The 19,902-nt window shown below is 43.9% G+C and overlaps 1 protein-coding gene across 3 annotated transcripts in view; it reads right to left on the reverse strand.

Annotated features, from left to right (window-relative positions):
• The window catches only part of LOC147692219 (kinesin light chain 2-like), a 359,953-nt gene that overhangs the window by 301,105 nt on the left and 38,946 nt on the right, over positions 1-19,902 (reverse strand). For all 3 annotated transcript variants that reach the window (XM_086938492.1, XM_086938494.1, XM_086938493.1), the window contains exon 2: positions 12,373-12,633. In XM_086938492.1, the coding sequence (XP_086794618.1) occupies positions 12,373-12,612 (240 nt within the window). In that variant the 5' untranslated portion in view covers positions 12,613-12,633. The remainder of the gene's footprint in view (positions 1-12,372; positions 12,634-19,902) is intronic.

Below are 19,902 nucleotides of genomic sequence, written 5' to 3' on the forward strand. Positions count from 1 at the left end.
GCAGCACAAATGTAGGTGAATAAAAATTCCCCATCTTTACCGACTGTTCTCTGTTAGACAGAAAAGAGACCAGGAGCTCCACAGCTTTGCCCTGTATGCCCATAGCTGTGACATGGTCGATCAAGATGTTATGATCGACCGTGTCAAAGGCTGCCGAGAGATCCAGCAAGATCAGGACTGCCGTGCCACCCTGGTCCATGATCTGTCTGATCTCTTCGGAAGCCTTTATAAGCGCCGTCTCCGTTCCGTGGCCTCTCCTAAACCCGAACTGGGTGTTATCTAGCAGGTCATTGTGATCAATGTAACTGGCCAGCTGTTTATTTATAACTTTTTCAAGTATTTTGGATGGAAAAGGGAGGGCTGCTATAGGGCGATAACTTTTTAATTCCAAGGTGTTAAGAGTGGGTTTCTTTAGCAGTGGCTTTATTATGGCAGTTTTCCATTTTTGAGGATAAATACCTGATTCGCAAACAGTACTACAGATATTCTCCAAAATTGGAGCTACTACCTCGGTTATTGATTTAATGATGGTCGGTGGGCAGGGATCCAAAGGGGAGCCCAACATAGTTGTTTTGATAAGATCTTTTATTGCTGAAAGTGATGGAGGGATGAATTCATTCAGAGAAGAGGATATGAGCTGTGCGTTGTTGTGGCTCTCTGATGGTTCTCCCCTGCATAAACACCCGGCCTATCCCAGCACTATAATATGCTGACGATTCCGTCATACTGGCGAGAACCCTAAATCAGCTCCAACTCCAACTGGACAAGTACTGTCAATTCATGCTTTCTCTTGGTTTAAAAGTAAACAAGTCCAAGACTTTTGTGATGTACATAGGCAAGAAAGCTCAGAAACGCAAACCTCTTTTTATAGACAATGTCAGATTAGAAAACGCTAGGGAATACCCTTACTTGGGGATCCTTATTGACGATCATATCACCTGGAAACCTGCCGTCACCAGTAAAAAAATGCAGTTCCAGCGCACAACTGCGGCGCTGACTTCTTTTTCCAGGAAGCTGGGCAAGCCCGCTCCTGCTGAGTTGCTCAAAATCTATCAAGCCAAATGTCTGAGTGTGGCTACTTACGGAGCGGGCGTATGGGGCTATGCTCCTGCCGGAGAGCTCCAAGTAACCGAAAATGACTTCCTGAAATATGTATTAGCCCTCCCTCGAAGTGCTCCAAATTACGGAAGTCATATCGAGCTCGGTCTGGACTATCTAACTGACACCATTAAATACCAACCGATCCTCCTCTGGCACCGTATATGGACCAAAGAGCAATGCCATCTTACTCGGTCACTAATAACCGATTGCCTATCCCTGACCCACTGGAAAAAGATCCCTTGGTTACTTTGTGTTTAATTTTCTGAATGATCTGAATTGTTTATCTTTTTTTACTAACCCTCCCTCACTTATGGACATACCCAGAAAGACTCTGAAGAATTTATGTGTCACCCACCTAAGAGATCTTCGCATGTGTTCAGAAATTGGTAAACATTCAAACAGCCAACTAATGGCGATTCAATCCACCCCTGGCATCCAACCATATCTGTCCTTTTATTTGTCAAACTATGATAGATATGTTTTAACTAGATTTCGCTTTGATTCCTTTTATCGTCTTGTCTCGTTCCCCGAGTTTCAGACTGGTCACGTGAATTAACTAGTTGCCCCTACGACGGTAAAACTCTTCAGTCTACCTTGCATGTAATTTTATTTTGTAGTTTCTACGAGACCCCGCGTAAACGCTGGTTGGTCCCACTTCTCCGCCAAACGGGACTGAGAAGATGCAGACCTGCTCTCTTGGCACTACAGTTTTTAGACACACACTTTGTTGCTAAGTGTATAGCTTGCTTTTTAAAGGCATGTCTGAAAACCCGATCTCAATTGGCGGTTCCTGCATTGTAAACTTTTATATGCACAATTTACATTCAATTGTCTACCCGTGTCACATTGCATAGGCGATACTCTTTTTAAAGACTAATTTACTGTTTTGTTCATGTATTAGTTAACATTGTACATATGATAACTTTTTTACAAATTTGATGCAAATATTTTTCTACAATGCACTTTTATGATTGTAAAATCAATCGAAATAAAGTTTCTTTGACTTGACTTGACTTGAGGCTGAGACTGAAATGTGGTTTTGTACTTTGCTCCTAAAAAGGCAGTTTCATAAATTAAATGGACTTAAAGTATAGGAATTTTGCAAAACACGTGCAAATGTTTTGTGTAGCTATAGAACAAGGTACATTTTGAGATGGCTAAGTGAAATAAAAAAAAAGTAAAAAAAAGGGCACAAGCAGGCTTCATGGAGAAAATATGCTGCATTCGCCTTGCCTATACATGATCTCACTTTGAAGTAAAATAAACACCAGCAGCACCCCCAAAATAAAGTCAGCAAATAGAAAGAAAGAACACATTTGATACAAAAAATAAACCCAATAGCAAGCAACAGGCAGAATGCATTCCCAGGTCAACTTTCTGAAAAAACCCAAGAAATCTTTTGCATCTAGGTGGAGACCTAAAAAAGACAATGCAGCTGTAAGCACATGACTACTTGTGCAGCTGTAAGCACATGATTACTTGCTCCTCAGTAATTATGTGGGCTTTCTCCTAGGCGAGAAGGAAGACAGCTTTTGGACATGTTCAGCTGTGCATGTGCCAGAAGGGCGAAATATTGTTTGACCTGCAGGGGTAAGCTATAGCAGTGAACTTCATATTATACGGTGTGGTGAATTCCAATGCAATCGCCAAGGTTTATTTTGGGGCGCACATAGAGTGGCCCTGGGAGGAGTAAAAAAAATTCTATTAATTTCAATAGAAAAGGCAGGGCAGGCCAAAAGGGACAAAGATGTGTTATGTTTCATACAGGCGCCCCGATATAGGCTCAGGTAGTAATTAAACCTTTCACCTATATTTCCCCTACCATTACACTACATAACAGTTCTTGGTGCTGACCTTTTACCTAGTTATGGTATTGCTTAAATGATGTGAGGTTTTCTCTGAAAACGAGCCTGCTTTCATTATGCATGAGGATTCTTGGAATCTCAGGAGGACTATCACCTACTGCATAATAACTAGGTATAAGGGTCATTCCTTCAGTCATCCTAGTCAGACATGACACAGCAAGGTAGATCCCCTGTGGGTACCACTTTTGGAATATAATCACCATATCTTTGCTGAGGAGGGAGAGGAGAAAAAGGACTTCCATGCGGACACGCCGACGCTGAGGTTCCTGCACGCAGACACTCCAGCTCGCAGTGGTCTGACATCCCTCGTGGGGTGTCCATCCCGAGAACAAGATGGGGTCCCACAGTCTCTCACTTCAGGTAATGGGGTTGGCTGCAGCCTAGGGGGATTCCTGGCTCTTGACCTACATACATGCTAGCTACACTTAGGTAAATCTAGTTAGGTTTGCATCATAGGAGTACGCACTGTTACTGACATGTATTTATATACCTGCCTGTATTCATTGTTTTAGCACTATGGTTGGAACCTACCATCCTTTTACTCAGTTGGTGCTTGTAATCATTTATATCTGTTTCTGTCTTATGGTTGTCTCAGAACACATATTTTACACTAGAATGATGCTGGTTCAATAAATGCTTATTGAAAATGCCCCCCCCCCCGTTTCTTCTGTGTTTCGCTCTGACACAAAGTGAGCACAAGTGACTGAGCGAAAAGCATTACACTGTTTCCACGATCCCCGATGGGACAGGATTCTCATGTTCGATAGTTGCCAAGAGCTATTCTCTCCTTGGTAAGAGGAGTTTACAGTGGCACTGTGAGCTAGCTGATCTACAGGCGAGCATATCCGGTGGGGGTGTCTGGAATCAGTCTGGGCACCAATCCCACAGTCTATGTTGTCTAAACACGCAGATCCTATTTAGGTTTATAGGAACTACACGACAGAGGTAGTGGGTTGGTCTTCACAAGAGGAAACGGACGGTAGGAGGAGTCCCTTGCTTATGTTGAATTTGCAAGAATACATTTTTAATACTGCATGGTTTCACTTTTGAACACGTTATGAAATGGAGCCTGCGCATGTCACTTCAGAGGCTGCCTCATATCATTTCTTGCAACAGGAGCCCAAGAGATGGAAGGAAAATGATGTGGGCTATAATAAATGTTGGTACACAATGATCACCAGGAAGCCCACTGATAGGCTTAATCAGCCTGTGACAGATCCTCTATACAGTCTTTCAACTCATAGCACTCAGTCAGGAACATCATCACACTTTTGCTGTTGTTTTTAGGTCGACCCTGGGCAGCGCATGCACTGCGAGGCATGCTGTATTCAGGTATGGGCTTCAAAATCTGCCCACTTTCCGTCCATCTTTTTCAATTGGCTTCTGTTACTGTCCTTTCTAAATCGTTGCTTTTAAATCATGAATAGGCTTAGCAATCCCTCCTTAGTATACTTGTCTGCATCTGAAACCTCCTTTGAGGACTGAAATTTTTATTTGCGTTGTTACACGGTCTGTTTTATCTACAGTCTGTGAGCACTATTTTCTTTAATGTCTTTAATATAGCTGCTGTTTCAGGCATGAATAGGCTCTCCCTAACCCAACCTGTTTTCATGACAGCGCAGCGCCCGATCATGGGCGCTGAGCTTTATCTTGGAAAAATGATCCCTTGCACAGCGTGGCACTTCGGCACGCGCTGTGCTGCGTAACAACTGCTTTCCTTTTGGTAAAAGCGCCCCATATTGTGCTTTCACTTTAATGGCGACAGCATCTTTCTTTAGACGAGCCGCGTCTAAAGAAAGGGGCATGGAGGCCATTAAAGTCAAAGCTTAACATGGGGTACTTTTACAAACAAGCATTTGTAATGCAATAGGTCTCACATTTGCGATAGTTTGAGCTATTGGCATTGTAAATGACAATGCCTTTTATTTATGTTTTGAAAACCAAAACATAAATAAAAGGCATTGTCATTTACAATGCCAATAGCTCAAACTCGCATAAATTTGTGACCTATTCCATTGCCAGTGCTTGTTTAGATGGGAGTGGGGATCATGTAACAAATACCAGGTTAGAATATGAAAAGGTGTTTTCAAAATTCAAAAATCCGTTTTTCTTTAACACACTGAAGTGTTTCAACTTAATAATCAGAGTAACAATGTTGCGCCCGAAACCTGCCTGATGACACTGGCACCAGTGCTTAACTTATGCTGGTGGTTGCCGGCAGAGACACTTATTTCTGGGCATGGTGCTCATTTTGCTAGTGCTGCGGGCTGCTGTCCAGATCCAGTACTTTTATAGTGGAAATGTCCAGCTGCCCAGAGACTGTGGAGAGGGTGCAGTGGCACGGTGGACTCGCTGGCATAGTTGACCCTGCTGGTGGATTCAGTTTCTTTTGAGCTGAGACTGCACAATGAGCTGCCCGCAGCAATAAGCAGTTATAATAGCAACCTTACAGAGGCTCAGACTATTCCTGGGCTGTGCACAGGCAGCCTAGAGACAGCACAGAAGTGAGTCGGGAGGTGTCCGCACCACAGGCAGTCACAGGATATGCTGCAGCGATCCTCTTTGTACGAAATCACTGAGCTTGCTAATTCTTGCCTCATTTCCTGCTCTATCGCCAAATAAAACCTGCTGTAATAAAAAGGAATTGCTGTCTGGCCTCAGGCCCAGCTAGCACGGAGTCTGGGATTGCTGAGTCGAGGTCCAGTGTCTAACTGAAGCCCTGACAGGGGCTTTCCTTGCCCATAAATCAAGTAAAAGGGACACCGTGCTGTCTCCAGGAATAACCAGAGACGGTAGGTTACTGTGCTCTGATCTGTGAAATTTGGAATAGAGTTATAATGCACGCATTTTAAAAGTATGGAGCACATGAGTTCCTAAATACTTCTAGGCATTTTTAAATAAATATTTGCAATTTTGACACCTTAACATTTTTGCAAATATTAGAAACTAAATAATGCATTCAAAATCCTGTATCCATAAAATTAGAGCCCATTTTTTAGTCTTTATAATCTGTTAAGAAAATCTTTAATAAGGCAAACACAAGGAGATAATGGACGGAGCGCTGAAACTTTTCAGACACTCACCCCATCATCTACCTTGTGTTTGCTTTGTTCGCCCTAAGTTGGCAGGGTATGCCCAGACGTGGGTCCCTTGCTCACTTTGCCACTGGATTCAAGCTAGCCTGTCTGATGAGGGGCGTTACCCCTAAACCGGTCCCAGGACGCTGGTTTCGGTCCAGGAAAGACCTGGCTTGGCAGTTCGGTCTGGACTGTTGCCATGAGGCACAGGGTCAAGACTGATTTGCATAGGGCTGGGTCTGCACTGGGGTGGCGAAGTGAGCTAAAGAACAATAATGGATTCAACCCAGATCTGTGACTGGGGGTGAGTGTCTGAAAAGTTTCAGCACTTTGTCCATCATCTACATGTGTTTGCTTAGAAAGTCTTTTATGTCATGAGTATGTGGATTTTCTGGAGGTGGAAATGTGCTAGTGGTAAATTACTACAATTAAACTCTTGTTTCTAGTTTCCTACTGGGAGCCATGAGAGGATAGTTCTTGGTGTGTACTTCTCACTTCGTGGTACATTATGTTATGCCTCCATTTCTTCTTTCTCAACCTTGGGAACTAAAGGGTCAAACAGTACAATGAAGGGCTATGTGAAAGACCCTGCAAATAATTTAAATGTTGTAGGAAGAGATCAAGGTGTCGGGGGGCCTCTTCCTTTTTTTCCTAATTCATGCAAACAGACACAATTACAGGGATGACCCACCTGAGAGTGTTAGTCTGTTGAACCGAAACAAGGCCTGAAGATCAAAGAGGTGCAAGGAATGACAATAAGAGAAAAGAAAGATGAAAGAGCAGGGAAGAAAGGAAAAAGGAGAGCCATTCAAGTATAGCAGGGGAGGGATGGCACATCATGTGTGAAGAAGAGAGAGTTGTTACAATAGGAAAATAAAAGCAGTATTGAAGAGGGGGAAAAAAACAGCTGAGTAAGTGTAGAGAGCAAAACAAGCAGAGTATTGGTAACGTGAAGAGAGATATGATAAAGACTACAGTATAGACAAAACAGAGCTGTGTTCGATTGGAGAGGGAGTAGGGCATGGAAAGAAGGGGCGAAGAATGAATAAAATGAGGATAAGGGACAAAAGAAATAAATAAAAGGGAGAAAAGTTACAGAGCAAGGGGAGCAGAAAGGAAGGAGACAAGCATTACATAGGAGTGAGGCTGGACAGTGGAGCATGGATAGAGCAGAATTGCATGGATGGCAGCTGTGGCCACTATGCCCCATCTACTCCATGAATTAATGAACAATGGTCACAATGTGCGGTTGGGGGTGTGCGGTTGGGGGTGTGTGTGACAGTAATACTAAAAGCATCTCAAAATAAAGGAACACAAACATCGAGTTTGTGGAAAGAGAAAGCACATGGTAAGTCAAACGGGGGCAGCAAATCATTAACACAACATGTTCTTTGATGTTTTTTGAACGGGAACATCAAATGGGCCCTGCTAAAGTGATTGCGGGCGAAAGTGACACATGTTCTTTGATTTTCTTTGAACGAGAACATCAAAGGGGCGCTGCTAAAGTGATCTCGGGTGCTTAATGAGTATGACGAGGTTTGCCATTTGGGGCTTCTGCTCCCAAGTGCGCGCCTGTGCACATGCATTGTAGCTCTAGGCTGGCCATGATAGCATTTTTTGAGCCCTCACTAAATGTCTCGCCAGAGCAGTGCATGCGCTGGTCAGACAAGACTTAAAAAGGTGTAACCCCAGCTAAACAAAAATTGAGAGGTATCAATTAAGGTTAGGGAAGAACTTAAAAATATGCTTGACGAACTGGTGTCTTGAAAACATAATTGAGCCCATCAACACAGCTGAATGTGTTTCTCCCATTGTCTTGCTAAGAAAACCTGATAAAAAAAATTGAGTGTCTTTGTAGATCTTAGAGCTTTAAATGATTGTATCCTTGTGGACTGTCACCCGTTACCCAATATCAATAAGGTTGTCTCAATGATGGAGGGTGCCAAAGTATTCTCCACTTTATACCTCAGGTCTGCTTATCATCAAATTTCTCTTACTGAAAATTCCAAGAGTCTTACAGCTTTCATTACTCCGCAGGGCCTGTACCAATATAATAGAATGCCTTTTGGTCTGGCATCTGTTTTTCAAAGAGTTATGTTTCATATATTTAGAGACATCATTATTTTTTTCTAACAATGAGGATGAGCATTTCAAGGACTTAAGAGAGGTTGAGGAAGAGCAGTTTGACCCTTAAAAGTAACAAATGCAAGATGTTTAGAAGCAATGTGGAGTATCTGGGTCATACTTTATCTGGTAATGGAGTAGCTCCCAAGAAGTCAAATGTTGATGGTACTGTAAATGCACCTTCCCTCATGAACAAGCAACAATTGTTATCATTTGCAGGCATGTGCGAATATTATAGTAAATTTGTAAACAATTTTGCATCTAAATGGAACCTCTTACGAAGTTGCTTAGACATAAGACTTCTTGAGTAGAAAAAAAAAGCAACAGCAAGCTTTTGATTCCATCAAATCTGACATTGTTAAGACTCCCACACTCAAACCATTTTGTTTGAATAGGGAATGTGTCACCACTGTTGATGCCAGCTTCTATGGCATTGGAGGTTTTTTGTCTCTAAGATGTGGCAAGGATGAGTGGAATGTGTGTGTTTGCCTCCCGTACTCTTAATGAGAAAGAACACAGGTATGCTGTAATTGAAAAGGAACTATTGGCATGTGTGTGAGCAATTGAGCACTACCGTAATTATATTTGGGGAAGCAAATTTGTTTTGAGGACAGATCACAAACCCCTTGTGAACATCCTTTCTCCAGGTGGTGGATGGAATTTCACAGCTCGCATTGCGAGGCTTACTTCCAGATTGCAGGAATACTGTTTTAAACCAGAGTTTGTTCATGGTAAGAGAAATATCTTGGCTGATTTTATGTCTCGCCTTCCCTGTCAAGTCATTTCTGATGAAAATATTGATGATTCAGAGGCGGTTACCACAATTTAAGATGTAGTATCTGGTGCATTTGAAGATATCACTGAGGAATCTTGGAGACATAGTGAAAAGGAAGACGGCATGTGGCAAACTGTCAAATGGTTCATCTTAAAGGGTTGGTCAGATAGGAAGAATCTGCCTGAAGAGTTCCTGCCCTTGTTCAAAGTCTCTGATGTGTTAGAATTGAAAGGTGATTTAATGAATAAAAGTGGAAAATGTGTTCCACCTGTTGGTATTCAAAAAGTAATTCTAAAGTTAGCGTACAAATAGCATCCTGGAATGTCTGCCATGAAACATTTAGTCAGAAATTATTTCTTGTGGCCAGGTTTAGATCGTATGGTTGATCGCACTGTTCGGGAACGTGAGGTGTGCATGAGCAGTAAAAAAATTAGGAGTCTTAATGTTCCTCCTTTAAAATGTTTAGAGTGGCCTGACGAACCTCGGAAAAAGGTGGGGTTTGATATTTTGGGTCCTTTAAAGTGTCTACCACATAACTCACAATATGCTTTTGTGTTGGTGGACTACCACTCAAAGTGGCCTGAAGTGAAATTTGCATCCAACTCCTCTACCAACATAATTATTGAGTTTTTCAAGGAAGTATTTGCCAGAGAAGGTTGTCCTTCTAATCTTGTTTCTGACAATGGGGTCCAATTAACTTCTACTGAAATGGAAAATTTCTTAAAAGGTCAAAACATCAAGCATTACACTCTCTCTAGTTATGAACCTCATGAGAATGGTCTTGTTGAACGCTTTATTAGCGTGCTGAAAGGGTATGTTTCTGATGTTGTCAAGATGGGAGGAAATTGGAAACATTCCTTGAGAGAGAAACTTCGGTTTTATCGCATTACGCCTGATTCTACAACAGAGGTTAGCTCCTTTCGCCTTTTAAAAGAACATGATTCAGCATCAAAGATTTGTCCCTGGTGGTTCAAAGAAAGTGTAAAAAAAGTTGTTTTCAAATGATTTGGTAAGTGGTGTTGCCCAAAGAGTGGAATCCAAACAAGAAAAAGTTAAGAAGTGGTATGATGACAAGTGGAAAGTAAAACCTCACAATTTCAATATAGGTGATTTGGTCAGAGTAAAAAAAAAAACGGTTTTATTAACGTGTTCTAATAAATTTGGCAAACCTATGAAGATTGTTAAAGTTGTTGACAATAGTATCATCACCCAAGATGGTAAATTATGGAATGTTAGACGTGTTGCTAAATGTCCAGTTTTACCTAGTGTGACAGATAAATGGTCTTCTGAATTTACTAATTTACCTGACAATACTGTAGCTTCTAGAGTAAAAACATCAAGTAGGTTGCGTTTACCTCCCAAGAAGTTGTCTGATTTCTGTAAGTTTCTCAATACTTTCGGTTTTGTTAAAAAAAGGCTGATATGTTACATTTGCATTTTCTGTGCTGTTTTATACATATCTCTTCCACCCCCCTGATGTAATTTACATTCCACCTCGTGCATTTCAATTCCACATGGAATTGTTTTGCTGATGCTAAGCACCAGGACTTCGTTATTTTTTCTGTGGGCTGAGCAGTTGTATCCTGTTGCTGTGCAGTCAACATTAAAGGTATTAACTCAAATTCAACTATCCTGACTTTGATTCTAACAGCAGTCTACAGTGGTTTGCGAAAAATGTGATGGTCCTTGTTTTTAATAATTGAAGTTTTGTTTCTATTTCAATTTATTTAATTTAATTTTATAAACTTTTATATAGGGCAAGCTTGACCCAAGAAGGGTATCAGAGCCCTTTGAATTTAGGATCGTTACGTTAAGAGTTACATCAATTACAAAAGCATAGAAAGGTACAGTACACAAAAATGTTGCAAGAATTCGTAGGAGGGATGGAAGATGGGAGTCAGTAGCAGGCAGACGCGTAGGAACTGTGCCCAATGACCGGCTGGGTAGGTGACGGTCAGGGGGAAACCAGGGCCCATCTCCTCAGTAGCTGTCTAGCAGCTCCACCCGATATCAGTCATGTTGCTCAGGTCTCAGCGAAACAGGGGAACCAGTTTTGAGTTTATTTGATTTGAAAAGTTTATATAGCGCTGGCTAGACCCGGAGGTATCAGAGCGCTTTACTAGAGGGACTTTGTGTAACAAGCTACATCAGTTACCATAGCATAGTAATGCAGTAAGGTACAGTAAACAAACGTTGAAAGAATTCGAAGGAAAGGAGGGGAGGAAGGAGCCATAGAAGGGAGATGAGAAAGAACTGTGCCCAATATCCGGCTGGGTAGGTTAAGGTCGAGGGGGAAACCAGGGCCAATCTCCTCATTAGCTGTCTAGCAGCTCCACCGGGTGTCAGCTATGTTACTCAGGTCTCAGAATTCAGGATTAAACTAGCTTAGACCCGAAGGTATCAGACGTTTTACATGACATCCTATTTCTTCCAAAATTTCAACAGTTATAGGTTACCTCGGCTGCAGGGAGAACATTTATAGATCCTTGAGGACGAGGTCAGAGGAAATGTAGCGGAGTAAGGGGTGGGGTAACAGGGTAGGGGGGAGATACGACAGAAAGACGAAGGGAAAAATCTGCCCAAAGTATATCCCTCATACTCTTCAATTAACAATGAATTAGCCACAGAAAAAATAACGACAAGTCTTGAGGAGCTGCTGGTTGAAAGGTAGGTGGGTGTTATGGTTATGAGATAGCGCTGGCTAGACCCGGAGGTATCAGAGCGATGTACATGAGGTTCCAAAAAGTTACAAATTTAACATCAGTTAAAAAGTTACATCAGTTACTAGTAAAACATTTAAAGAAAATAGATGAATCGCATTCAGTGTCATGGCAAAAAATATGATGTCTGCTTCCAGAGTGATTGAGGAGAGACATCCAACCAAACTGAGCTGCAGCAACCACAGACTGACAGATGTCGGAATGCAATCACCACAGAAGCCTGGCATTTTTTTTTAATCAACAGAGCACCTGTAGGACAGTGCACAGACAACCCTTCTTCAGCTAGTCTCATTGTGGGATGGCCTAAAGCACAAGAGCCACCAGACAATCCGACCCCCTTAACAGAGCCAGCACACCAGTCTTCAACTACAATACAAGAGAAGTTGCCTCTGCCAACCAAATAAGTGGGTCCTATCACCAAAGTCTCCAATGGCACAGTTCCATGACTTGCTCTGCATTCCGTCCACCATCTGTGTCTCTTTGACCTTCACTTCTGGGAAAATATCCCAGGTCACTGAAGTAGTTACTGTGTATCAAAAGAATGGTGCAAACAGTCTCATAACCACACGTACGTAAGATTCTCTCTAAAAATAAATGGAACATTACTGAAAAGGGAAGGAAACCTATACGATCATAGCCAATTCTAGACGCCCAGCATCTGAAAACCACACAGTATGAAAACGAACATACGGTTCATGCAGCAGCATTACCTGAGCTTCCCCAAGCCCTAGCTCGATGGCTTCCAAAGAGGAGTGCAGAAGGCCGGATTTTTCCTGAACCACACTGGCTTCCTGCTGATGCTCTAGGCTCTTCATGGTCTCCAGCAATGTGGACAGCAAGGAGTTGTGCTCATTTCGCAAGGTCTCTAGTCCTTGGATCACTGCCTTAGTGCTCAGGACAATCTCCTCCTGGGAGAGCTTCTCCAGTTTGTCATCACGTGGGTAAACCATGGTGGCAGCAGTACGTTTTGCCTGGGGGAAAGACAGGAAGCAACATTTGCTAGTGGTTCAGCTGCAGCCTAGAGTACACTTAGCTTGCCATGCATAATGATTCAAAGACCTGCACTACCTACCAGTAATCCAAACATGTAATGCAGTCTCAAGTGTAACATATCTAACTGAAGGGTGGTAATAGCTAATGGCTACAGAGCTCCAATGGTGGGCTATTGTTCAAGTAAATAAACAGAGGCCACGTTTCGAAATGTATTGGAAAACAGAGATCAATGTGGGACAGAAAGAGGAGGGCCAGCAGGGAAACTGGGGCTGAAGGAACAGGGAAGGAGAAGGTAGAGTTTAGAATTTCACCTGAATATCTGGCTTGTGGGTGGGGATTTGTTGATCAGTGTGTAAATATTACTAAGAGTAAGTGATAACAGGGAAGTGTGGGAGAAACAAAGGCAGGGAAAGTGAGGGGAGGTAAGTAAGCTAGATAGGGGAATACTGAAGTGGGTGCATGGGGCTTTGGAAAAGGAGGGACCGGAAGAAGCAGGTAGATAAAGGACGAGGAGATTAAAAAAAAGATGGGTAAGGGCTTGGGCGGTTAAAGGGCCAGGGCTGGAAAGGAGACAGGGCCAGGTTTGGGTTGGGGATGGGGCAGGGCAGCTAGTAGAAGGGTAGAAAGACGAGAGGAGACACTGAGGATTGAGAGTTCGAGAAACTGATCAAAGAGGAGATAGGAAAATTAGAGCCTAGAGAACAGTGGCTAACATGCAGCATATAGATCAGAAGCGCAGGTTCAATAGAGGTGCTAAGGAGTGGAAGATATTCCAGGTGAGTTATTTATGTCTCTATAATCAAGGAGGTAGTAAGAGCAATAAACAGCTGCACCCAAGTGAAGGACCAAACAGCCAAGGCGGCTGGACAGTAGTAGATCACAAACATAAACAAGCAGAATCACAGATAGTCTGCTATAAGCATGGAGGGCTCTCGGTTCTGCATTCTACCAAATATTCAGCACCAAGTGAATCCGAACATGGTGTGTACAAGCTGGTCTCCATTCACAAGGGGTGGAACAAGCTCTGTTCCAGCTTACATCTGGACTACTATACCCAGTGCAAAGACAGGCCCATCCATTAAGGGTGGTGTAGTGGTGGTTGTGATGTTAAGATTGTACCTGTTAAGCACAGATCTGTCCTCCAGTGCTACCCTTTACTTTGTCAGGCAACACAAGCAAATATCAGTATTGTCACTGCAGTGCTCCTACTGCTCAGACTATGTTTTCTGCAGTAACCCGAGATCTAGGTTTTCATGCTGAGCTGCGTCCAAGGACCCTGACTACCAGCATGCTATTCCAGTTCCCTCTCCAGATATGTCCTCTCAATCTCAGCACCAATGATCACCAAGATGTCTGCTGTCACTGAAGCTTGGAGGAGCACACCAAAGCTAGTAACATTTGGGCAGATTCCTTGTAGACCTCTGCTAGCAACCCGCTCTCTAGATAATCCCTGCTTCTTCTGCAATAGCCATAGTTCAGCGCTGTGCAGTGTCCTGCATCTTGTGTTGCCTTCTTCTTAGGTGGGAGCTCTGGATTGCACCTCTTAATCACTCAGGAGTTGGCCATGCCCCTATCGTTTCTAATTCTACCAAAGGGTTTAGCATGCCGCCTTGCTCCGATGATCTATTCCTTGACTTCTCGCATGCAAGTCATGTTTCTAATAACTAAGCAAGACCAGGACTTTGATAAGTACACGCTCCACAAAATGGAATGTATTGAGGATAACCAGTAAGTAATCATTGCATTTCTGCCCAGTTACATGCCTTTCTAACAAGTTTGGGCATACTACCGGAGGCAAACTCACCAGGACTAACAAGCAAGCTTGTTGGGCCTGTTCTCTAAAGCCTCTAGATTAAACTTATGGGTGGTATATTGTATGTTAGTCAAGACCTTCTTATAAGCCTCATGCTGTCATAGGAAAGCAAAGTGCATTCTAACCTTTCCTGCGCCGTCTTGGCCACTAGATTCTGGAATCTAAGTCTCTCCACACTGCCGGCTGCACTCTCTTTACTCTCAGCAATTCCTTTTGTGTCTCTAATCTGAACAATCCTCACCAACCTAGTTATCTGGAATATGGTTTCTCGACTACTCCTCTTTCCTTCCTGTGGATTTATGTAAGAAAGTGGCTCTGTATAAACTGCACCAAAGTAAGGTACAGTGTGCACAGAGTCCAGCAGTCTCCAGAGGTTTGGCAGAGGCTAAAGTTAGATAGAACCTTACTCTCCAAAGTGGTAGCTTGGTTGAGCAGTAAGGCAGTATCAGAGGACAGTGTAAAGCATTTGATGTACACACTCAGTCAGCAAATGTTCTCACACACCCGAGAACTGAACTCTAGGCCAATTGTTTTGTATAAAAAAATGTACTATTGTTTTATTTCTAGAACCAAGCAAAACTGGTGCAGGTAAGCATAAAAATACTTTTCAGTAGTAAATTGCTTGTATGAACACAGTTCAAAATAGCAGTGCAACTTGTACTGGTTTTGTACAGTTTTAAGAAAGCAGTTTGCAACACATTGCAAATATAGTACATTCAATTGAATGGGATTTTTAACACCTTGGCTGCTATGGCTTTTCCCCTCCTGTGCTGATTATTTTTGAGCCCCATTGTTCATGACGAGCTCAGCTCGTCATAAGCACAGCTCAACCGTGCAAAATGCAGTTCATTACTTTTCAGATTACTTTTGCTAACCCAGGACTGGATGCTGGACTCAGTCCTGGGACATTTCCTGAAAACAGGTGAGTAAATGCGTTTTGGTTAAAGGTACAATTTTTATTAAGGAATATTATTGTATTTCAAAAGTTTACTTAGAAACTTTATCACATAGAATCACCAATATTATCCTATGGGAGGAAATTCACTTAGCAAGTAAGTTAGGTTATCGTTACTTTTTCTTACTCAGTGCTGGATCCTGGATTCAGCACTGGGACATTTCCTGAAAACAGTTGAGAAAATGCATTTTGGTTATTCGGCTGATTTTTAAGGAATATTTGCACGTTTCAAAAGCCGACAGACAATTTTTGGGACAAAAAGTGTCAATGTTATCCTATGAGGAAAAATGAGTTATCGGTTTCAGGGTAAGTAATCGGTCTTTTAAGTTAGGGTTATGGGGTTAGACTCCGGGGTCTCCCAGGGTCACTGTTGCACCTTCAGCGGCACTAGGGCAGCCGGGTGCAGAGTGTTGAGGCCCAAAGTTATCCAATGGGGAATAGGGGGACTCCGGTTAGTGGCTGCTAGCAAGCAGGCCACAGGGTTGTGGGAGCAAAACCTCCTAGGGTTAAGCTCAGGGCACGTTGGGGACCAAGTTAGCACCATAGGGGCACCCTCAGCAGCGCTAAGGCAGCCGGGTGCCGGGTGCTGTTTTGAGGTCGGGTGCCCTGTTGATTTCAATGGGATTTCTCCGGGACAAAGAAACACTGCAGGCTCGGGACAAGGATCTTCCAGGAGTGACCACCACTTCGAGGGGTAAGTTGGGATGTAGAGGGATGGTTAGGCACCGCTGGGTTGGGCACACAAGGTTGTGGGGCGTCGGGTGCCGGGGTGCCTTTGGACATCCGATTTTCGTACCCACTCTGGCCGCGGTAGGGGGGCCCCTCTGGACTGAGGCTGCAGGCATCATCTGGAGGCTTGAGGCAGGTCAGGGGTCGCAGGATCTCAGGTCAGTATCGCCAGGGGGACCTCCTCATGGGGTTTGTTCACTCAAACACGGGCCAGGCCCGACAGGTGCAGAGTGTGCTGGATTCGCGGTCCTGGTTGGCACCAGAATCTGCAGTTCAAACACGTCTGGTGTTCACGGGAGAAACAGCTTGGGAAGTGAATGCAGGCAGGTCCTCCGGGGTTTGTGAGGTTGGTGGCCACTGGACACGCCAGGATTTCACAGGTTCAAGGGGAGACAGGCCTGTAGGGCTGGGGCCAAGTCAGTGGGCGTGGTCCTCTTGTTAGCTCTGCATTGCTTCTCTTCCTTATTTTCTTGTTGTTGCTGGATCTGAGGAAGGAAGGTTCAGGGTGCCCCTAAATAATAAATGTAGGGGCGTTACAGGAAGGTAAAGGTCAGGGACCAATGGGTCCCTTCCCTGGGATGGGTACACCCCCTATTCTGCCACTCTCCTGTGGGAGGGGGGGCAGGAGCCTGTTCCTAGTTGGCTGGGTCCCCCATCCTCAAGATGCGGGACCCAGAGAGAGCATGCCAAAAATGATTATGCACTGGTTGCGGGAACAAGTTACTGGCAGTGCATAGTGGGAGTCGCACAAGACCAGTTTGCAGAAGCCTGCCAAGGAATTAGGGTTTTGCATACAAGAATCGGGACGCGGGAGACTACCCTTAAAAACAGTAGTCTCGAGGCTAAAGTGAGAGGGTTGGCATGTATATGCATGGTCTGATGCCCCAGGGTATGCCAGACTATGGCTTTGCAAACTGTTCTAAGCATAAGCAAAATAATGAATTGTACAATAATATAGCGCATCATAAACCTCATCAAGAGGTGTCCTACCGCTTCTCATACCTGATCCTTAAATAGAAACAAAAGAGAGAGTTAGAGACTAGTGGACATTCCATTTGAAGAAATGAAATGAAATGAAAATGGATTTCTTAAGCGCATGGCTGCCCAAGAGCGTCCCAGCGCTGATACACACCGCAAGCTTCCATGATCCTCAGACAACGGACTCAGACTCATTTGTTGTTATAGTTTTAGATCAAATAGATAAGTCTTCAGTTTTCTCAAACTTATGAAATTGATTTGAGATCTAAGCCACAGAAGCATGCTGTTCCATGCCCTTATTGGTCACTGAAAGTGATCAGTCCCCCATTTTCTATTTTATTTTATTTGTTCTATATCTATAGATGGACAGTAGTTGTTGAGATGTTGATCTTAGTATTTGTGTAAGTGCATGGTAGACAGAAAGCAAGGCATGTAATTGTTCTTCCTGGAGCCATGGAGTGCTTTATGACATAGGCATAATGCCTTGAAAATCTCTGTGTTTACTCAACCTAGACCAGGTAAAGGCCTTTGAAAGGTCGACACTATTTTATGTTCAAGGTTTTACAGCACATGAATTTTGGTCCAAAATGCATGTCATGGATTACTTTATTGTACTCAAATTATTACAGCAAAGTCATGGTCAAGGGCACATTAACAGACTCTTTTCTCATTTTGTCAGGAGTAAGTCAAGGATTCCCCTTTGCCCCCACTCCAGTTTGTTTTGTCCATCAAGCCCTTTATTGCAACTCTCAGGGTTGATAAGTTGCTTAAAGGGATTCCTGTCCCACGAAGAATGGGGTGTTCTGTCACTACTTCTGCCTATATGGATAAGATGTCTGTTTTTTGTTCTGATAACATTTCAATTCAACAGGTTTTGTGGTATTGCAGTAGGTTTTATTTCCTCAGCACCACTCAGCAGCACCACTCAGCAGCACCACTCAGCAGCACCACTCAGCAGCACCACTCAGCAGCACCACTCAGCGCCACCACAGCAACACTCAGCGCCACCACAGCGCCACTCAGCGCCACCACAGCACCACTCAGCGCCACCACAGCACCACTCAGCGCCACCACAGCACCACTCAGCGCCACCACAGCACCACTCAGCGCCACCACAGCACCACTCAGCGCCACCACAGCACCACTCAGCGCCACCACAGCACCACTCAGCGCCTCCACAGCACCACTCAGCGCCTCCACAGCACCACTCAGCGCCTCCACAGCACCACTCAGCGCCACCACAGCACCACTCAGCGCCACCACAGCACCACTCAGCGCCACCACAGCACCACTCAGCGCCACCACAGCACCACTCAGCAGCACCACTCAGCAGCACCACTCAGCAGCACCACAGCAGCACCACAGCACCACCACAGCACCACCACAGCACCACCACAGCACCACCACAGCATCACTCAGCACCACCACAGCACCACTCAGCACCACCACAGCACCACCACAGTATCACTCAGCACCACCACACTATCACTCAGCACCACCACACTATCACTCAGCACCACCACACTATCACTCAGCACCACCACAGCATCACTCAGCACCACCACAGCATCACTCAGCACCACCACAGCATCACTCAGCACCACCACAGCATCACTCAGCACCACCCCAGCATCACTAAGCACTACCACAGCACCAACACCACAGAACCACTCAGCACCACCACCACAGAACCACTCAGCACCACCACCACAGACCCACTCAGCACCACCACCACAGAACCACTCAGCACCACCACCACAGAACCACTCAGCACCACCACCACAGAACCACTAATACCACCATCCACAGAACCACTCAGCACCACCACCACAGAACCACTCAGCACCACCACCACAGCATCACTCAGCACCACCACCACAGCATCACTCAGCACCACCACAGCACCACTCAGTACCACCACAGCATCACTCAGCGCAACCCAAGCATCACTCAACACCACCACAACATCACTCCACGCCATCACAGCATCAATTTGTGCAACCATTCAACAACTGGTTCAAATATGTTCTCTCAATGTTTCAAGCTTTATTACAAATGTCACAAAAAGATGTTAATATTTCACTTCTGTTCTTGAATTTTCATCACAATAAAATGCACTGAACATAATCTTCACAAAAGTTATTTACAAAAGTTTAAGCTATTGCCATTATAAATTACAATCACTTGTATTTAAGTATTAATAATTAAAAAAAAATTAAAAGCCATTGTTATTTGTAATATCAATACATCTAAGTCACGTAAATACAAAACATGTTGCATTACAAATGCTATAGGTGTCACATTTGCGAAAGCTATAACCATTGGCATTGTAAATGACAAAGCTATTAATTTAGCTATTTTCAAAACCAACACAAATAAAAAAAATTTAATTTACAAGACCAATAGCTCAAACTTTCATAATGCGAGACCTATTGCATTGCAAATGCATGTTAAGAAGGGCTCTCCTCTGCTCCCAGCCAACTACAGGCATATTAGCCTCATTGACGTTCCACAAAAGGTCTTTGCGAGGCTGATTTTGGACCGCCTAATAGTGTGGATGCTTGATCACTCAGTCCTGAGCCCTTATCAAGCAGGGTTCAGGAAAAAAGTCTCTACCATAGACCAAATCTTCCGCCTGGCCCTTTTATATTGGAAAACGGTAAAGATGGAGGGTGGCAGCCTCTACACCGTTTTCGTAGATCTACGGGCAGCTTTTGATCTCGTACCCCGTAGAAAACTCTGGTCTGTCCTTTCTAATATGGGGGTACTGCA

Source organism: Lissotriton vulgaris, chromosome 9, assembly GCF_964263255.1.
Source record: "Lissotriton vulgaris chromosome 9, aLisVul1.2, whole genome shotgun sequence".
Classification (NCBI taxonomy): domain Eukaryota; kingdom Metazoa; phylum Chordata; class Amphibia; order Caudata; family Salamandridae; genus Lissotriton; species Lissotriton vulgaris.